Source organism: Oryctolagus cuniculus, chromosome 18, assembly GCF_051225735.1.
Source record: "Oryctolagus cuniculus isolate XC-2025 breed Fujian yellow rabbit chromosome 18, ASM5122573v1, whole genome shotgun sequence".
NCBI lineage: Eukaryota > Metazoa > Chordata > Mammalia > Lagomorpha > Leporidae > Oryctolagus > Oryctolagus cuniculus.
Genome location: NC_142884.1, coordinates 66,145,692 through 66,162,572, shown reverse-complemented (window position 1 = coordinate 66,162,572; position 16,881 = coordinate 66,145,692). Strand labels below are relative to the sequence as shown.

Sequence of the window (16,881 nt, the reverse complement as noted above, 5' to 3'; positions counted from 1 at the left end):
ACATCACACTTTAAATATGAGAACACAAAAAGGCTGAAAGTATCAGGATGAACAGAATGTATTACGTCCACACTAAGTAAAAGAAAGCTGCTATACTATACAAATATCAGACCACCCAGCCTTTAATGTCAGAAATCTTACTAATGATTAAGAGATGCTTCATAATGATAAAATGGACAATTCAACAGAAAGCTATAGAAATCCAAAATGCAATACATCAACTGTCATGCCTCAAAAAAAAAAAAATACAAAAATCTGTTAGCATCCAAAAAATAGAAAAAGCAAGTTCATAATCACAGCTGTGGGGTTTAATAACTTCTTCCAAATAACTGATAAAGACAAGGCTATAAAATTTGTTAGAGATAGAGGTTGAGCACTGTGATTATTAACAAACTTAACCTATTTGACATCTGTGGAAATTTTACCCTTTTCAAGTACGCAGGGCACATTTAGTATACCATATTCTGGGCCATAATGTTAGTATCAACTGATTTCTATGCCTGAAATCATACAGGATTTATTTCATTTGTGAAATTAAGCTAGAAATCTGTAACAAAAAGATAATCAGAAAACTCCCAAGTGTTTGAATACCACTCAACACATTTCCAAATAGCCTAAGATCAAAGAAGTAATAAAAACGGAAATTCTAAAGTATTTTCAATTAAGTGTTAATGAAAATGAAATATGAAAAATATTTGGGCAAAAGATAAGGTAAGCTGTAGAGGAAAATTTGTTGTCTTAAGTGTGTATATCATATAAGAAAGGTTTAATATGAATGCTCTAAGCATTTCTCTAAGATTTAGAAGACGTCAAACCTGAAGAAGTAGAGCAGTGAAATCACAAACAGCAGATTTAACAAAACTGAAAAGAAAAAAAGCATAAAGAAAATTAACTAAAAGGTGGTTCTATGAAGGAAGTAACTAAAAATGTCCTAATAATACAGATTAACAAAACACATGAAGGGGTCCAAATTACCAGTATCAATAATGAAAGAGGAGATATCACTGAAGATCCTACAGACATCACAAAAGATTCTGAATGGTTACTCTGAAAAATTTTACGTTGACAAATTTAAGGTTTTAGATTAAGTAGAAAAAAATAACTGAAAAACAATGTAAGAAACTGGATCAAAATTGGTGGCCGACGAAGTCATCACCTGTGAGGCCCATGTGAGTGCCAGTTCCTGTCTTGGCTACTCCACTTCCAATTTTCCTGTTAATGGCCTGGAAAAAACATCAGGAGACCCAAGTACTTGAGTCTCTGCCACCCATGTGGGAGACTCAGATGAAGCTCCTGGCTCCTGGCTTTGGCCTGGTCCAGCCCCAGCTATTGTGGCCATCTGGGGAGAGAACCAGTGGATGGAAGATCTCTCTGCCTTTGTCTCTGTCTCTCTGTCACACTCAGTCTGTAACTCTGACTTATAAATAAATAATAAACCTTAAAGAAAATTAAAAACCTATATTCCTTAAAAAAAGAAAGCTAGGTTGGGCAGATGGCTTGAAAAATAACAAGAATATTTAAAAAAAATTTCCAAAGAATAAAAGAAGAGAATAATCCCTTGTTTGATGAGAATAATTTTTTGTTAGAACAAAACTTAATAAGGCTATTATGTGAAAAGAAATTTTTGGCCAAATTTTCACATGAAATTGAGTGCCAAATTCTCAAACAGAATATTAGCAAATCTAATCTAGTAATCTATTAAAATGATAACTTAAAACTTGAGTTTATCCCAGAATGTAGCAGGAATTTAGCATTTGAAAACAACTGCCATGTCAGAAGAATGTGGAAAATGTATGAGAAAATTCAATGCTCATTCAAGATTAAAAGTCTTAGAAATCTAGGAATATGAGGGTGCTTTAAGCAGTACATAAAGGGGCCATCACTGTGGCATAGTGGATAAAGCCACCACCTGTGAGGCTGGCATCCAATATGGGTGCTGGTTTGTGTCTCATCAGCTCCTCTTCCAATCCAGCTTCCTGCTAATGGCTTGGGAAAAGCAGTGGAAGATGGCTCAAGTGTTTGGGCCCCTGGCACCAAGTGGGAGTCCTGGAAGAAGCTCCTGGCTCCTGGATTTGGCCTGGCCCACTGCTGGCTGTTGTGGCCAACTGGGGAGTGAACCAGCAAAGATAAGTATATCTTGATACAAAAAAATTTAAAATTCTATTTCTTTTTTTTTCTTTAAAGATTTACTTTATTTATATGAAAGGCAGAGTTAGAAGGAGAGAGGGAAGAAGGGGGGAGGGAGGGAGGGAGAGAGGGGTGGGGAAGAGAGGGAGAGAGGGGGAGGGAGTGAGGGAGGGAGGGAGGGAGGGAGAGAGAGAGAGAGAGAGAGAGAGAGAGAGAGAGAGATCTTCCATCTACTCATCTCACTCCCCAAATGGATGCAACAGCTGGGGCCTAGCCAGGCCAGAGCCAGGAGCTTCATCAGGGACCCAGGGACTTGGGCCATCTACTGCTGCTTTCCCAGGCCCATTAGCAGGGAGCTGGATTGGAAGTGGAGTGGCTGGGACTTGAACCAGTGCCTATTTGGGCTACTGGTACAGCAGGCAGTTATGCCAGTTATGCCACTGGCCCCTGAAATTCTATTTCTAAATATTCACCCAACTTAAATAAAGATGTGTGCCTATGTACAAGCACATAAAACCTGCATAAGAATGATTATTCTTTTTCCTTGTACATCTTTTTAAAATTTTAATATAAACAGAAAAGATATCATAGATACAATTCTAAGAAGATAATCATATTTCCCTCTCTCCCTCCCACTCTCTCTCAATCCCCCTTCTTTCCCTCCTTTCATTTTTTTCCCTTTAATTTTCACGACATACTTTCAGTTTACTTTATAATCATAGCCTCAACACAGCACAAACCATAATGTTCAACAAGTAAAAAGTAGAAAGACCACCCATCCACAGGAGTATAGATAAGAATAATTATTAAAGCTTTACTTCAGGCACCGCGGCTCACTAGGCTAATCCTCCGCCTTGCGGCGCCGGTGTACCAGGTTCTAGTCCCGGTCGGGGCGCCGGATTCTGTCCCGGTTGCCCCTCTTCCAGGCCAGCTCTCTGCTGTGGCCTGGGAGTGCAGTGGAGGATGGCCCAAGTGCTTGGGCCCTGCACCCCATGGGAGACCAGGAGAAGTACCTGGCTCCTGCCATCGGATCAGCGTGGTGCGCTGGCTGCAGCACGCCGGCCACGGCAGCCATTGGAGGGTGAACCAATGGCAAAAGGAAGACCTTTCTCTCTGTCTCTCTCTCTCTCACTGTCCACTCTGCCTGTCAAAAAAAAAAAAAAAAAAGTTTACTTCAAACAATGGAAATTCACAGTGACAGGAGAATGGATAAATTATTTAGAACCACACAGTGCAGCACTATTCAGCAATAAAAAGGGAATTATTTACACATACAACAACATGGATAAATCTTAAAAAATATACATTGAGTAAAATAATCAAGTCATAAAAATATATATACACTCTATGAAAACATTCATATGAAGTCTTGAATAAACACTTAACAACAGATATATATGACTAGCACATGAAAAGGTGTTGAACATCACAAATCATTAAGGAAGTGAGAATTAAACCACTGTTACACATCACTTTGTATCACTAGTACGTCTAAAACTAATAAAACAATACTAAATGAGGATATGAAGTGACTGGAACTTATACCCTTTCTTGGGAATGAACTCACACCCTTTCTTGGGAATGTAAAACAGCAAAACTACCTTGGAAAAGTGTTGGTGTGCTACGAGCTATGTTTTTACATTTGGTTACATGACCGAAAGTTCCCCCTTTTGCTAGTTCAAATAAGTTTTCTCTTGCTAGCAACCAGTGACTTACGGAAAACATTAGTACATAAGACATAAATGGACTGTGCCTCAGGTCCTGTGCTAGGATTATGCTGGGCAATGCAGAACCAGGACCACTTACACACAGAACCTCAGGCAAGGCTGCACAGATACATATACACAAAGTCGGCCACCCTGAACTGTGACGCAGATGTCATTTAGAGCCCTTACACGGACTATGCACTTCTTTTCTCCTGACAATGCCTTTCTCCAGATAATCTGGGTCAACCAATATAAGTGGATAAAAAGAAGTGAGAAAGAAATGAGAAGAATCATGAAATAATAAATGGCAGTAGTAACACATTAATCTGAAAACCAAGCTTGGAGACAGCATAATGTATGTGCTGTCTACACAAACATAATTTAAAAATTTGCAAAAACAATGTATAATTTTCATGAGTACACACGGTACGGCCTCCAAGAAAATGCTAGTGGCAACAGGCACCATCCTACCTTCATGTGCAATGTTATGTAAGATATTTGCATGTGCTAAGTATTTACCAGATCTTACCTAGATTAGTAAACATGCACATAAAAGGACACTCAAATGTGGATTTAAATTTTTTAAATGCTAGATAAATTAAGCAATAAATCAAATGGAAAACCCATGGGGTTGCTAACTTCAAGTTTCCATTTACATGTAAATAACCTCAATCATTGTGACTAAGCCCTATATTCTTCGTACTCTCTAACTCTGAGGAACTTGGTAGATGAGTTTTATCCTGGGCGCTGTGCTTTCTCTATTGGAGGCGCTCATGCTCTGGTTCTTTATCAAGTGCATCTTAGCTTTCTCTAATGCAGCCCAAGTAACCATTTCCTACTAAGCCTCATCATATTTCCCATCTGATCTGTCTTTCCTTCTCCTCCTCCTTCTTTTATTAAGATCAGAAAAGCAGGATTTTCTGGAAGGGAAGGGATAAATACACACTCAGGTATGAATACAGCAACCTCAAGAGAGAGAACTACCCCCACTCAGGCTGAGTTGTCCTTTTTATACTGTAAGGGCTGAGTCTGCATTGCACATGGTGATCTCCAAGACGGTGACACATCATCTTTCTTAACATGTATAACTTTCACATAGAATAAAGCATACCTGTGTCATAATGCACGATCAGCCTTTCACTGTGATTGCCCACGCTTTGTGGCTCAAACTCCACTTCCAGCTGCATGGACTCTCCCACATTAACAGTAGCCACAGTTGGCTCTACAGAGAACGGCCTGCAAGACACATGGAGATGCTCCATCAGAGCTCATGTCTGCCTAGGGTGAGACGGGGAGGGGAGGAGACAAGGGTTCTAGCTCTGCACACAGCTCAGGCCCAACTCCAGAATTCTGTGGCCTTGAAGTGCAGCCTACTTTCCTCCCTACTGTGAAAGAACTTAAGTTTTAACATTAGAATAGCAGTAATAGATCAGCGAGTGTAAGGGAAACATAAATGACTCAGTAATATTCTGATTTGAGTCCTTGCCCTTCATGCCCCCCCCCAGTCAGAGTTACAGAGGAGAGAACACACACACACACACACACACACACACACAGAGGGAAGGAGGGAGGGAGGGAAGGAGGGAGGGAGATCTTCCATCTGCTGGTTCACTCCCCAGTTGGCTGCAAGAGCTAAGGCTAGGCCAGGCTGAAGCCAGGAGCCTGAAGCTTCTTCTGGGTCTCCCATGTGGGTGCAAGGGCCCAAGCATTTGGGCCATCTTCCATTGCTTTTCCAGGTGCATTAGCAGGGAAGTAGAGCAACTGGGTCTTGAACTAGCGTCCATATGGGATGCCAGCATTGCAGGCGGACACTTAACCTGCTATGCCAGGATGCCAGCCCCTCTTCTAAAAATGACCGTAAAAAAGGTCCATCAGGTGAAGCTGCTGCGCTCAGGCACTGGGATAGGATGACGAAAAAGGAATAAAATCTAACCTTGTCCTCAACACACTGAGATCCCATTAGGGACAGACTTAAAATATGTAGGCAAATAGTGTCATCTGCAGAAAAAACAATGCCTTCAGTGGAATACAAATCAAGTTTTGGAGAGTTCAGGGGAGAGACAGCATCACAGTGGAAAAGAGGATCCCAAAAGGAATGTGATGACATACTCACACTAAGTAATTCCAGGACAGTTTAACAAAGTCCATTTAAAAGAGGTGGGTAGTGCAAAGGGGAACTGCAAGCCATGAGGCCATCACCCAAGGTTAGTTGGCTACTTACTCTACAGCCATTACCCACTGGGGCTCAAAGAGTCCTGGGGAGGGAGTGACTTGTGAAAACCCACAAAGAGGGCCGACGCTGTGGCATAGCAGGTGAAGTTGCCATCTACAGTGCTGGTATCCCATATGGGCACCAGTTTGAGTCCTGGCTGCTCCACTTTCAATCCAACTCTCTGCTCTGGTCTGGGAAAGCAGTGGAAGATGGCTCAAGTCCTTGGGCCCCTGCCCCCACGGGGGAGACCCAGAAGAAGCTCCTGGCTCCTGGCCTTGGATCGGTGCAGCTCCAGTCATTGCAGCCAATTAGGGAGTGAACCAGCGGATGGAAGACCTCTCTCTCTCTCTCTCTCTCTCTCTCTGGCTCTCCTTTTCTCTCTGTAATAATTCTGACTTTCAAATAAATAAACCTTTAAAAAAAAAAGAAATAAAATCCACAATGAGAGGATAGAGAGAAGGCTGCCTTAGAAGAAGCAAGGAGCAGCCGTGCCGCAGCTCACTGGGCTAATCCTCTGCCTGCGGCGCCAGCACTCCGGGTTCTAGTCCTGGTTGGGGCGTCGGATTCTGTCCCGGTTGCTCCTCTTCCAGTCCAGCTCCTCTGCTGTGGCCCGAGTCTTTGGGTCCTGCACCCGCATGGGAGACCAGGAGGAAGCACCTGGCTCCTGGCTTTGGATTGGCACAGCGTGCCGACCATAGCGGCCATTTTTGGCGGGGGTGAACCAACGAAAGGAAGACCTCTCTCTGTCTCTCTCTCTCTAACTCTGCTTGTCAAAAAAAAAAAAAAAAAAAAAAAAAAGAGCAAGGAGCTTCAGTTGAGGGAGGCCACCAGCCTGGGGTTTCACAGGAAAGAGGGAGGGACATATCCTCACACCAGGGTGTGTGAGAGCAGGCTAGAGAAGGGTAGAGAGTGCATTTGGAAAAGCAAACTGGGGACAAGGTCTGTGTATTGAAAATAGAATTTGGGGATGCAGAAACTGTGGGGAACAAGGTATTTGGAACAGGAAAGTTTAGTTTAATTGTCCTGCAAAGGATTAGGAGGAGAGAAGTTGGATCTGATCATGGAGTACCTTAAATAACTTACAGAGTTCTCCCTTCTAAATAGGAAACCCAGCCCATTTAATTATTTTCATGGTCCATTTCCCTTCTTTAAATTGCTAGTTTTTCAAAGTAATGTGTTGTACAATGTATCTGGCAGGCTAAGCTGTTTCTGATTATTTACTTCTATCACAACAGTTTTTAGAGGCATCAAATCTTCCTTTAGATGAATTAAATTTCAGAAAACCTAAGCTTTCTGCTATGAGGGCACAGAGTTTTGGCAAGGGTGGCACTAGGCAGGACCAGAGATTATTAGTGCAGGATCTCCTGTGCTTCCTACCAGGAGCTCTCTACTGTGGTCACCTCTCTCCTTTGGTCACCTCTGCCCCTTCCCCGTGTGCTGTCCATGGTACCCGTCTTCCAGTGAGCGCTGGACATTTCTGTAAAGGCACCTGGGGTGGTGCTTGCCAGCCTGGCTCCTGCAGCCAATGGAATATGGTCAAAACCAGTGCTGCTGTGACCTTGAGCAAGTCACTTACCCTTCAGTTTCCTCATCTGTAAAATCAGTGCAATGACAGCACCTACTGCATGGGGTGGAACTGAGGTCTGCGGGGGTTGATACAAGCGAAGTGCCTAGCATAACACCCGGCATGTAACAAGTGGTATCCATGTGTTTACTGTTATTTTTGTTATTTCTGTTTTTTCTTTCCCTTACTAGTAGCCACTTAGATACTGGAAGATGAATCTGAGGATAAATTTGGATATTTAGATAAGTTTTTTATCACTCTCTCGTCAGTCCTTTACACTGTTCTAGGGATACTGTAAAACACACACACACACATACACACACACACACACTCATCATAGCACATTAATCTCCTGTTCCAACACCTTCAGTGGTTTTCATAACCTACGCAATGCAGTTCAGACTCCAAGGCATTTGAAGTCTCACACAATCTGTTCATGACCAGGTTCTACATTTGGACTACACACATACATTGTCCAAATAGCCTGGATATCTGTCATACTCCAAGTCAGTGCTGGGATAGGACAGGGTGGGAGGGCCTTGGTCTCTTCACCCACAGGCTCCCCCACCATTGCACCTGCTTTGCCTTCCAACCAGACTGAGCCCCAGCACTGACAGTCCAGAACTGCTAGGTGGAACGGGAACACTCACCATTTCCCACATGCCGCACTCCTCCCCAGGTCACCTGTATCACAGAAAGCTGTCCTGATTCTACCTCTTATAAATCATGCCTCTTTCTCTCAGAGGCATAACTTTTTTGCTTCTTTCTACATACAGTTTACCTTGTACTACAGTTAGTTTTCATGACCGCCTCTCTCAGTCACTAGCAAGTTTTGAGAACAGAGTAAAGGGTATATGAAAAACAGATTTCATGGGCAGATACTCTATGCTGAGTGCTATGCTGGGTGCTTTGCATAGCTTGGTTCTTTGAACTCTCGAAAAAACCTGAGGAAGCAGGGATTATCTGTATTTTGTGTATAAGAAAACAGATGCTCCAAGAGGGAAGGCAACTTGGCTGAAGTTGACCAAGTGGGTGGTGAGGGGGCTGGGAAGGAAGCCTGCCTTCAAGTTCCTGTTCTCTCTGCCTACCCTTGAACATGGAAACCACATGGTTAGATCCACCTCTGTGTCTCTCACCAACCCCTGTATGGTTCTTTAGTCAAAGGAACCTTTCAGAAGAACTTGTAGAACTGAATTACAATGAACCCTTACAGGGAAATAGAAACATCTGTATTCATTCATTCATTATGTTTTAAAACATCTTGGTAGAACAGGAGTCAACTGTTACCATCTCAAGAATCTGCTTCATGGGTGATGACAGTGAGTCTCCTGGTCTCAGCATACTCTCCTTCCTTCTGGCCTCAGTAAGAATCCAAAGAGTGGACAAGAGTCTAGATTTCTGCTTCAGGAACATCACGGTGGTATTTTCTTCCTAGTACTTTTCATCCTATACGATACTTTTATTTTCTGTTCAAGTGGTTCTTTGCAGCAAAAGAACAGTTTTGAAAGGCATTGGATATTGTCACAAAGCAAAACCTAAGCTAATTTTCTATAGAGGAGTGACACCAGCATCCATCTCCAGGACCTGCAGGAATCGAAATTTCACAGAGCGGTAATGGGTACTTCGTCTTTGTGCTCATTGCTGGGTTGAGATCACTTCAGTAGTTAGAAAAATCATCTGGGAACGCCACTGCTATTGCAGTTACCCAACCCTTCTCAATAAATCAGATGTTAATTGGGTAGAGTGTGTTACGTTCTATTACCTAAACATTGTCCACAATTTGATTTTATGCTTCATTTTTGTAAAAGTGGGCTGAACGGACTAGAAAACATCAAGTATCAGAAAATTCTCTAACAAAGAACTAAAAGATATTATTCATCAAGAGTATAAGGCTAGCTCTGTCCATCAAATTGTTTGGTTTTGATACCACATCCTCATTAGCTTGTCTATGAAAGGATTTGATTTTGTGAAGACCAACTATGTAAAAGATTGAGTTTTATTTGATCAATTATAAGCTATTCTTGCTTTTATTTATTTATTTTTTTATTTTTTTATTTTTTGACAGGCAGAGTGGACAGTGAGAGAGAGAGACAGAGAGAAAGGTCTTCCTTTTGCCGTTGGTTCACCCTCCAATGGCCGCCGCGGTCGGCGCACTGCGCTGATCCGATGGCAGGAGCCAGGAGCCAGGTGCTTTTCCTGGTCTCCCATGGGGTGCAGGGCCCAAGCACCTGGGCCATCCTCCACTGCACTCCCTGGCCACAGCAGAGGGCTGGCCTGGAAGAGGGGCAACCGGGACAGAATCCGGCGCCCCGACCAGGACTAGAACCCGGTGTGCTGGCACCGCTAGGCGGAGGATTAGCCTAGTGAGCCGCGGCGCCGGCCCAATTATAAGCTATTCTTAAGAACTATAAATGTCCCATCAAAATACTTTAATATTTTATCAGAAGACTAAATATTGGTCTTATTAAATATCAAATATTGGTATTTTTTCTTCAGATACTCTTTATTTTTTAACTAATTACTAACTTGAGATTTTAGATTTTGGAAATTATTTCTTAATCTTCTCTATTTCACCTCACAAAAATAATCCTTGTTTAATAATTATAGTCATTCTGATGCCTTCTAGAATTTTAGATCAAATCTGTAATAAAGTTGAACAGTAACTGTTTACGTTCTTTGTATATTTTTATAACACATTGCAGCTCCTTTTATTAGTGTAAAACATTATGCATATTTTATAGTACTTGGAGCATTTTAAAAATTTTAAATTATTGCAGAGGTTTACAGTCATAGCTTTGCTTTTGTGATATACTGTTGGCTAAGAATCCTATAAATATTTAGAGTACTTATTTATTCTAGACACTTTGCTAGATGCTGAAAACATACAAATGAAAATAGATACAATCCTTGCATTTCAGATATTCACATTCGAATGGAGGCAACAGATGTGTAAATAAAGTTTAATTTTTAAAAAAAATTATTTTAACTTATTTTAGCTTTTAGCAGTTTCACTGTGACCTGTAGATACAATTCTAAGAACATAATGATATACTCTTCCTCCTGCTTTTTATAATTTACATGAACCTATTTTATGAACTTAACCATTAAAAAACTTCAATAGATAAAAGATGTTTTGAAAACAATTTCCTTTGAAGATATTGTTTCTAGCTATATTAACATAAAACATGCCAGGACCAAAAGCAGAGCCTGGGCTTCTGAATCCAAATTTCCAACTATGTCCACCAGTCTACCATGTCTATTAACAGTCACACCAGGCCAGCACCATGGCTCACTAGGCTAATAATCCACCTGCAGAGCCAGCACCCCGGGGTTCTAGTCCCGGATAGGGCACCGGATTCTGTCCTGGTTGCTCCTCTTCCAGTCCAGCTCTCTGCTGTGGCCCAGGAGGGCAGTGGAAGATGGCCCAAGTGCCTGGGCCCTGCACCTGCATGGGAGACCAGGAGGAAGCACCTGGCTCCTGGCTTCGGGTCGGTGCAGCACGCTGGCTGTGGCAGCCATTTGGGGGGGAGTGAACCAACGGAAGGATGACCTTTCTCTCTGTCTCTCTCTCTCTCACTGTCTAACTCTGCCTGTAAAAAACAACAACAAAAACACAACAACAACAGTCACATCAACCGAAGAACACTATGGGAACAACAGAGTGTCCTGTGCAGTTTCTGGAGGGGATAATTATCAGAAGATCTCCCCAGAGATTCTGATTCAACATGGTAAGACCACATACTCAGCTATGCCCTTTCCCCACTGTGGCCATCAGGGTTCTCAGTTGCAAACATCTGAAGCCAGCTGTGGCTAATTCAAAAAGAGATTGACTGGAAGGATGTGAGGCAACTCTCATGACTGACAACGTGGTTGGAAAGCATGCATTTTGTGCAAAGAGCATAAGACTACTTTTTCATAAAGAGTCTAACCAGAAAAACCAACCTACTTGCAAACAGGGAATTTGAGAGACTTGGTTCCTCCGAAAATGGGAAGGATGAGAGACTGAATTTAAGATGGGGATTTAGCCCAGGATTAATAACAGCAGTAAGCCATTTCCAGCCCTCAGCAGGAAGCAAAAGGAGAAGACAGACGTGTTATCAGATTCTGGGGAGGAGCCTTAGCTGGCAGAAGTTGGAACCATGGGAGGCTCAACTGAGAATAGCTGGAGCCACAGAGGAGAGTCAGCCACAGCTGGAGACCCTGCAGGAGGTCAAATACCTTGGCTTGTTCCTATCTTCCAGTCTCCTTCTAGTGCCCCCAAGTGGTCAGAGTCAGATGGAATCCAGCCAACCCAGGAGACCACGAAGACTAACACAGCCCCACAGTGACACTGAGCAGATCAAGGGCAAGGTGACAAACGGATCTGAGGGCAAACAGACCCAGAATTCGCCCAGGCTTATTCTAATCCAGGTTTTAATGTTAACTTACTGGGAGATCTTAAACAAGTCATTTCCGTTTTCAGACCTTATTTCTTTCATCTGTAAAATGGGAATGTTGGACCAATCTCTCATACCTTTATGATTCCTTGGTAGTTCATAAGTTGGTTCCCCATTTAGCATCAGAATTCTTCTATATTAGAAAAATATGATGAGTCACATAGTTTTATAGATAGATATAACTTAGATTGGGGGCTGGCACTCCTCTTCTGGTCCAGCTCCCTGCAAATGTGCTTGGGAAAGCAGTGGAAGATGGCCCAAGTGCTTGGGCCTCTGCACCCACGTGGGAGAGCTGGAAGAAGCTCCTAGCTCCTGGCTTTGGATCCGCCCAGCTCTGGCTGTTGCAACCACTTAGGGAGTGAACCAGCAGATGGAAGACTTCTCTGTTTCTCCCTCTCTCTTTCTGTAATTCTGCCTCTCAAATAAATAAATCTTTTTTAAAGGAAATATTTTAGATCTTTTCATGTAATTTTACACTATTTTAAATATTTGAAGTGATTTTGCTTTGCATTTACATGAATCTAATATGTAAGAATTTGTCATTTATGCATAAATGTAGCTTAATTTTAAAGATTCAGACAAAACATACCAGAAGATATGTTGCTTGCACTTGTTTTTCTACCTTAGGTGGATTCTCCATAGGAAAAAAATCACCAATGTAACAGGAAGTTTTATTATGTATTACCTATAGTTAATGGAAGATTTTTTCAGTTGAAAAAAAAAGGTGGGGGGACTGGTGCTGTGGCATAGCGGGTAAAGCTGCCACCTGCAGTGCCGGCATCCCATATGGGTGCTGGTTCGAGTCCCGGCTGCTCCTCTTCCAATCCAGCTCTCTGCTATGGCCTTAGAAAGCAATAGAGGACAGCCCAGGGTCCTTGGGCCGCTGCACCCAAGTGAGAAGACCCAGAGGAAGCTCCCGGCTCCTGACTTCGGATCGGCACAGCTCTGGTTGTTGTGGCAACTGAGGAATGAACCAGCAGATAGAAGACCTCTCTCTCTCTCTGCCTCTCCTTCTCTAACTCTTTCAAATAAATAAATAATCTTTTAAAAAAGAATACAAAAGGATTTTTTTATATATCATAGTGGAGCAGAAAAATCTGCTCCCTTCATCCTCAGTCAAAACATGTGAGGCTCATCAAGAGATGACAAAGGCTGTATAAGCACTTATGAGTGATGTCAGGGGACATGGATTTCCTCAAGAATGAGGCCTATGCCTTTGATGGATGATTTATTTAAAGTGGTTGAGACAGTCTTTCTTCTACCTAGGAGGCAGAAAGCTGGGATGAAAAGAAAAAAAAAAAACTAAACAAAAAGTTAACAACTTTTCTTGAACCCATCAGACAACTGAGGGTGCAGGGCAAGTAGCCTGAAGCCTAAAGACAGATAATGCCCTTCCCCGGAGGAGACTTGACCTGTGCAGACTGTTTCAACTGCAGTACACAGAGCTTTCCTACAGGAAGCAGAAGATGTGAGAGAAGATGGAGCAGAAGAGACATTTGAAGAAATAATGGCCTCGATTTTCCAAAAATGATTAAAGATCCAGAAAGCTCACAGCCTCTTTTTTTTTTATTTGACAGAATTAGACAGTGAGAGAGAGAGAGAGAGAGAGAGAGAGAGAGAGAGAGAAAGGTCTTTCTTCCATTGGTTCACCCCCCAAATGGCCGTTAGGGCCAGAGCTACGACAATCCAAAGCCAGGAGCCAGGTGCTTCCTCCTGGTCTCCCATGTGGTTGCAGGGGCCCAAGCACTTGGGCCATCCTCCATCACCTTCCTGGGCCACAGCAGAGAGCTGGACTGGAGGAAGAGCAACTGAGACTAGAACCCAGTGCCCATATGGGATGCTGGCACTGCAGGCGGAGGATTAACCAAGTGAGCCATGGCGCCGGCCCCCACAGACTCTTGGGTAGTATTAAAACAAAAGCCAACCAAAGCAAAAGACAAAACAAAGAAAACCTGCACTAAGACACAACATTTTCAAACTACTAAAACCCAAATATGAAGACAAAAATCTTGAAATCAGCCCAAGAAAAAGACATAATTACATAGAGAAAGACAGAGGTGAGAATTATATTAGACTTCTCATTAGAAAAATGTAAGCCAAAGACAACTGAGTGACTTCTTTCAAGTGCTGGAAAAATATGTGTATAATTAATGGCTCAGAATTCTATACTGTAGAGAAAAACGTCTTGCGAAAATCAAAGAAGGCCGGTGTTGTTGCACAGCCAGTTAAGCCATTGCTTGTGATGCCAGCATCCCACACAGGAATGCCAGCTTCAGTACCTGCCGCTCCACTTCTGACCAGCTCCCTGGTAATGCGCCTGGGAAAGCAGTGGAAGATGGCCTGAGTGCTTGGGTGCCTGTGCCCATGTGGAATTCCCAGATGGAGTTTGGGCTCTCGGCTTTGGCCTGGCCCAGCCCTAGCTTGTTGCAGTCATTTGGGGAATGAACTTGCAGATGGAAGAACTTCCTGTCTCCATCTCTGTCTCTCCCTGTCATTTAGCCTTTCAAATAAATATATTTTTTTAAATGAAGGAAAAATATAAACATTCTTTAAACAGACAAAAAGAGTATTTATAGCAGACTTGTGCAATAAGTAATATTAAAGATACTTTTTCAGTCAGGAGAAATATTATACCAGACATAAATATTATACCAAATATAAAATATACCAAACATGAATATTGTTATATTCCCACAATATGTGGAAGAATAAATTCAATTTCTGTTTGAAGGGATGTGCCCACAACCTAAAATACAGCATCCCTGCTACATAGAATATGGAAGACTAGATAGCCTAAAATATTCCACCAGAAAATACCTAGTAATAATGCATTATATAAATGTGTAGCTGAGCATGAACAAAAGTAAGGAAGACTCACAGGACTCTAAAACAAGGAGGAAACGAAGCCCACAGAATTAAGTCACTGAGTTAATACTAGGTCTTCCCACGTTCTCAAGGACCTAAAAGCCTGGGTTTTTAAAAGCTTTTCTTAGTGATCCCAGTTAAATATAAGAGTGGGAATAAGAGAGGGAGGAGCCATACATTTCGGCACATGCTCACTCAGATTTACCCCTAATGGTAGAGCTGGAAACGTACCAGGGGATTCCAATTCAATCCCATCAAGGTGGCATGTACCAATGCCATCTTACCTGTTAAAGTGATCAGTTTAATGTCATAATTGATCAAAAAGATGGGATTAAGTGTCAAAGGGATCACATAAATAAGACCAGTGTCTGCTAATGATAGTTCATAGAATTAAAAAGGAGAGAATGATCCTACATGGGAAGTGGGATACAAGCAGACTCATAGAATGGCAAAAGCCCTGAACAGCACTCTGGCCTCAGAATCAGCCCTTAAGGCATTCAAATCTGGCTAAAAAGCCCATGAGAGTATTTCAGCAATGGAAAGCCAAGACGTTGTGGGAGAAAAACAAAAACAAAAACAAAAACAAAAAAACACCTAAATGAAAGATCTCTGTGAGATCCCAGTGGAAAGAACAGGCCATCAAAGAAGGAGGTACCTTTCTCTAAAGGGAGGAGAGAACTTCCACTTTGAATATGGCCTTGTCTAAATAAGATTGGAGTTGGTGAACTCAGGAGGCTTTCATGGCCTTGGCAGCTCATGACAAGAGCCTTGGGTGATTACTGACGTTATAAATAAGAGTGTCAATTGTTAAATCAACAACGGGAGTCACTGTGCACCTGCCCCCCATGTAGGACCTCTGCCTTTAGTGTGTTATACTATGAGAATTAATGGAGAAACTACTGCTCAAAAAGTGCTCTATATTTTGTGTGTCTTTGTGGGTGCAGTCTGTTGAAATCTGTACTTAGTATACACTAAGTTGATCTTCTGTATATAAAGATAATTGAAAATGAATCATGATGAAGAATGGGATGGGAGAAGGAGTGGGAGATGGGATGGTTGCAGGTGGGAGGGAGGTTATGGGGGGAAAAGCTCTTTGTTAATGCTTTTATTTATTAAATAAAAGTTGAAAAGAAAAAATAAAAAGCTTTTCTTGCTGAGTCAGGAGACGAGGCCTTGGGGTGATCAAGTCGGGGGACTGCACCGAATACCATATAAACCAAGGGAGCTTGAAGGGTTACCAGAACATTATCTTGTTGGCAACATGAAAAAAGTTTCTCTAGGAAATATGTAACTTTGGAATTAGCATCCGATACAGCATTGTGGTGTGAATATATAACGCCATCCCAGGAATGTCTGAACCAAGACATTACCGAGAGAATATTCTAGGGAGGTCTGACCTTGGGAAACCAGGCAGAAGCAAACACTAATCATTCCTGGAGAGATATGTCCTTAAATTAGCAGAGGATTCCACAGATATAGCCCTTCTGAATATGAGCTGACAACCCAGAGCAAGGCACACGCTATTTTCTAAAAATGATAGAAAAGAATTTGACTCCCTGCTTCCTTTCTTACAAGCTGGTTGGTTGCTAAGGCCCCACTGGTGGATCAGCCATGAATCTCATACATGTTCCATAACAAATTATTCCTTCCTATCTCCTCAGAGAACTTTTTTTAAAAGATTTATTTATTTACTTGAAATTCAGAGTTACACAGAGAGAGGACAGGCAGAGAAAGAGAGAGAGATGGGGGGGGGGGTCTTCCATCCTCTGGTTCACTCCCCAACTGGCCCCTTCAGCCAGAGCTGAGCCAATTTGAAGCCAAGAGCTTCCTCTGGGTCTTCCATGTGGTAAGGACTTGGGCCATGTTCTATTGCTTTCCCAGGCCATAGCAGAGATCTGGATGGGAAGTGGAGCAGCCGGGACTAGAACCGGCACCCATATGGGATGCTGGCACTGCAGGTGTGGCTTTACC

At 42.4% G+C, this 16,881-nt stretch overlaps 1 protein-coding gene across 4 annotated transcripts in view; it reads right to left on the bottom strand.

The window, feature by feature from the left end:
• HYDIN (HYDIN axonemal central pair apparatus protein) overlaps positions 1–16,881 on the bottom strand; it is a 409,263-nt gene that overhangs the window by 316,435 nt on the left and 75,947 nt on the right. For all 4 annotated transcript variants that reach the window (XM_051847253.3, XM_070062720.2, XM_051847256.3 and 1 more), the window contains one exon: positions 4,945–5,069. In XM_051847253.3, coding sequence (XP_051703213.3) covers positions 4,945–5,069 — 125 coding nt within the window. The remainder of the gene's footprint in view (positions 1–4,944; positions 5,070–16,881) is intronic.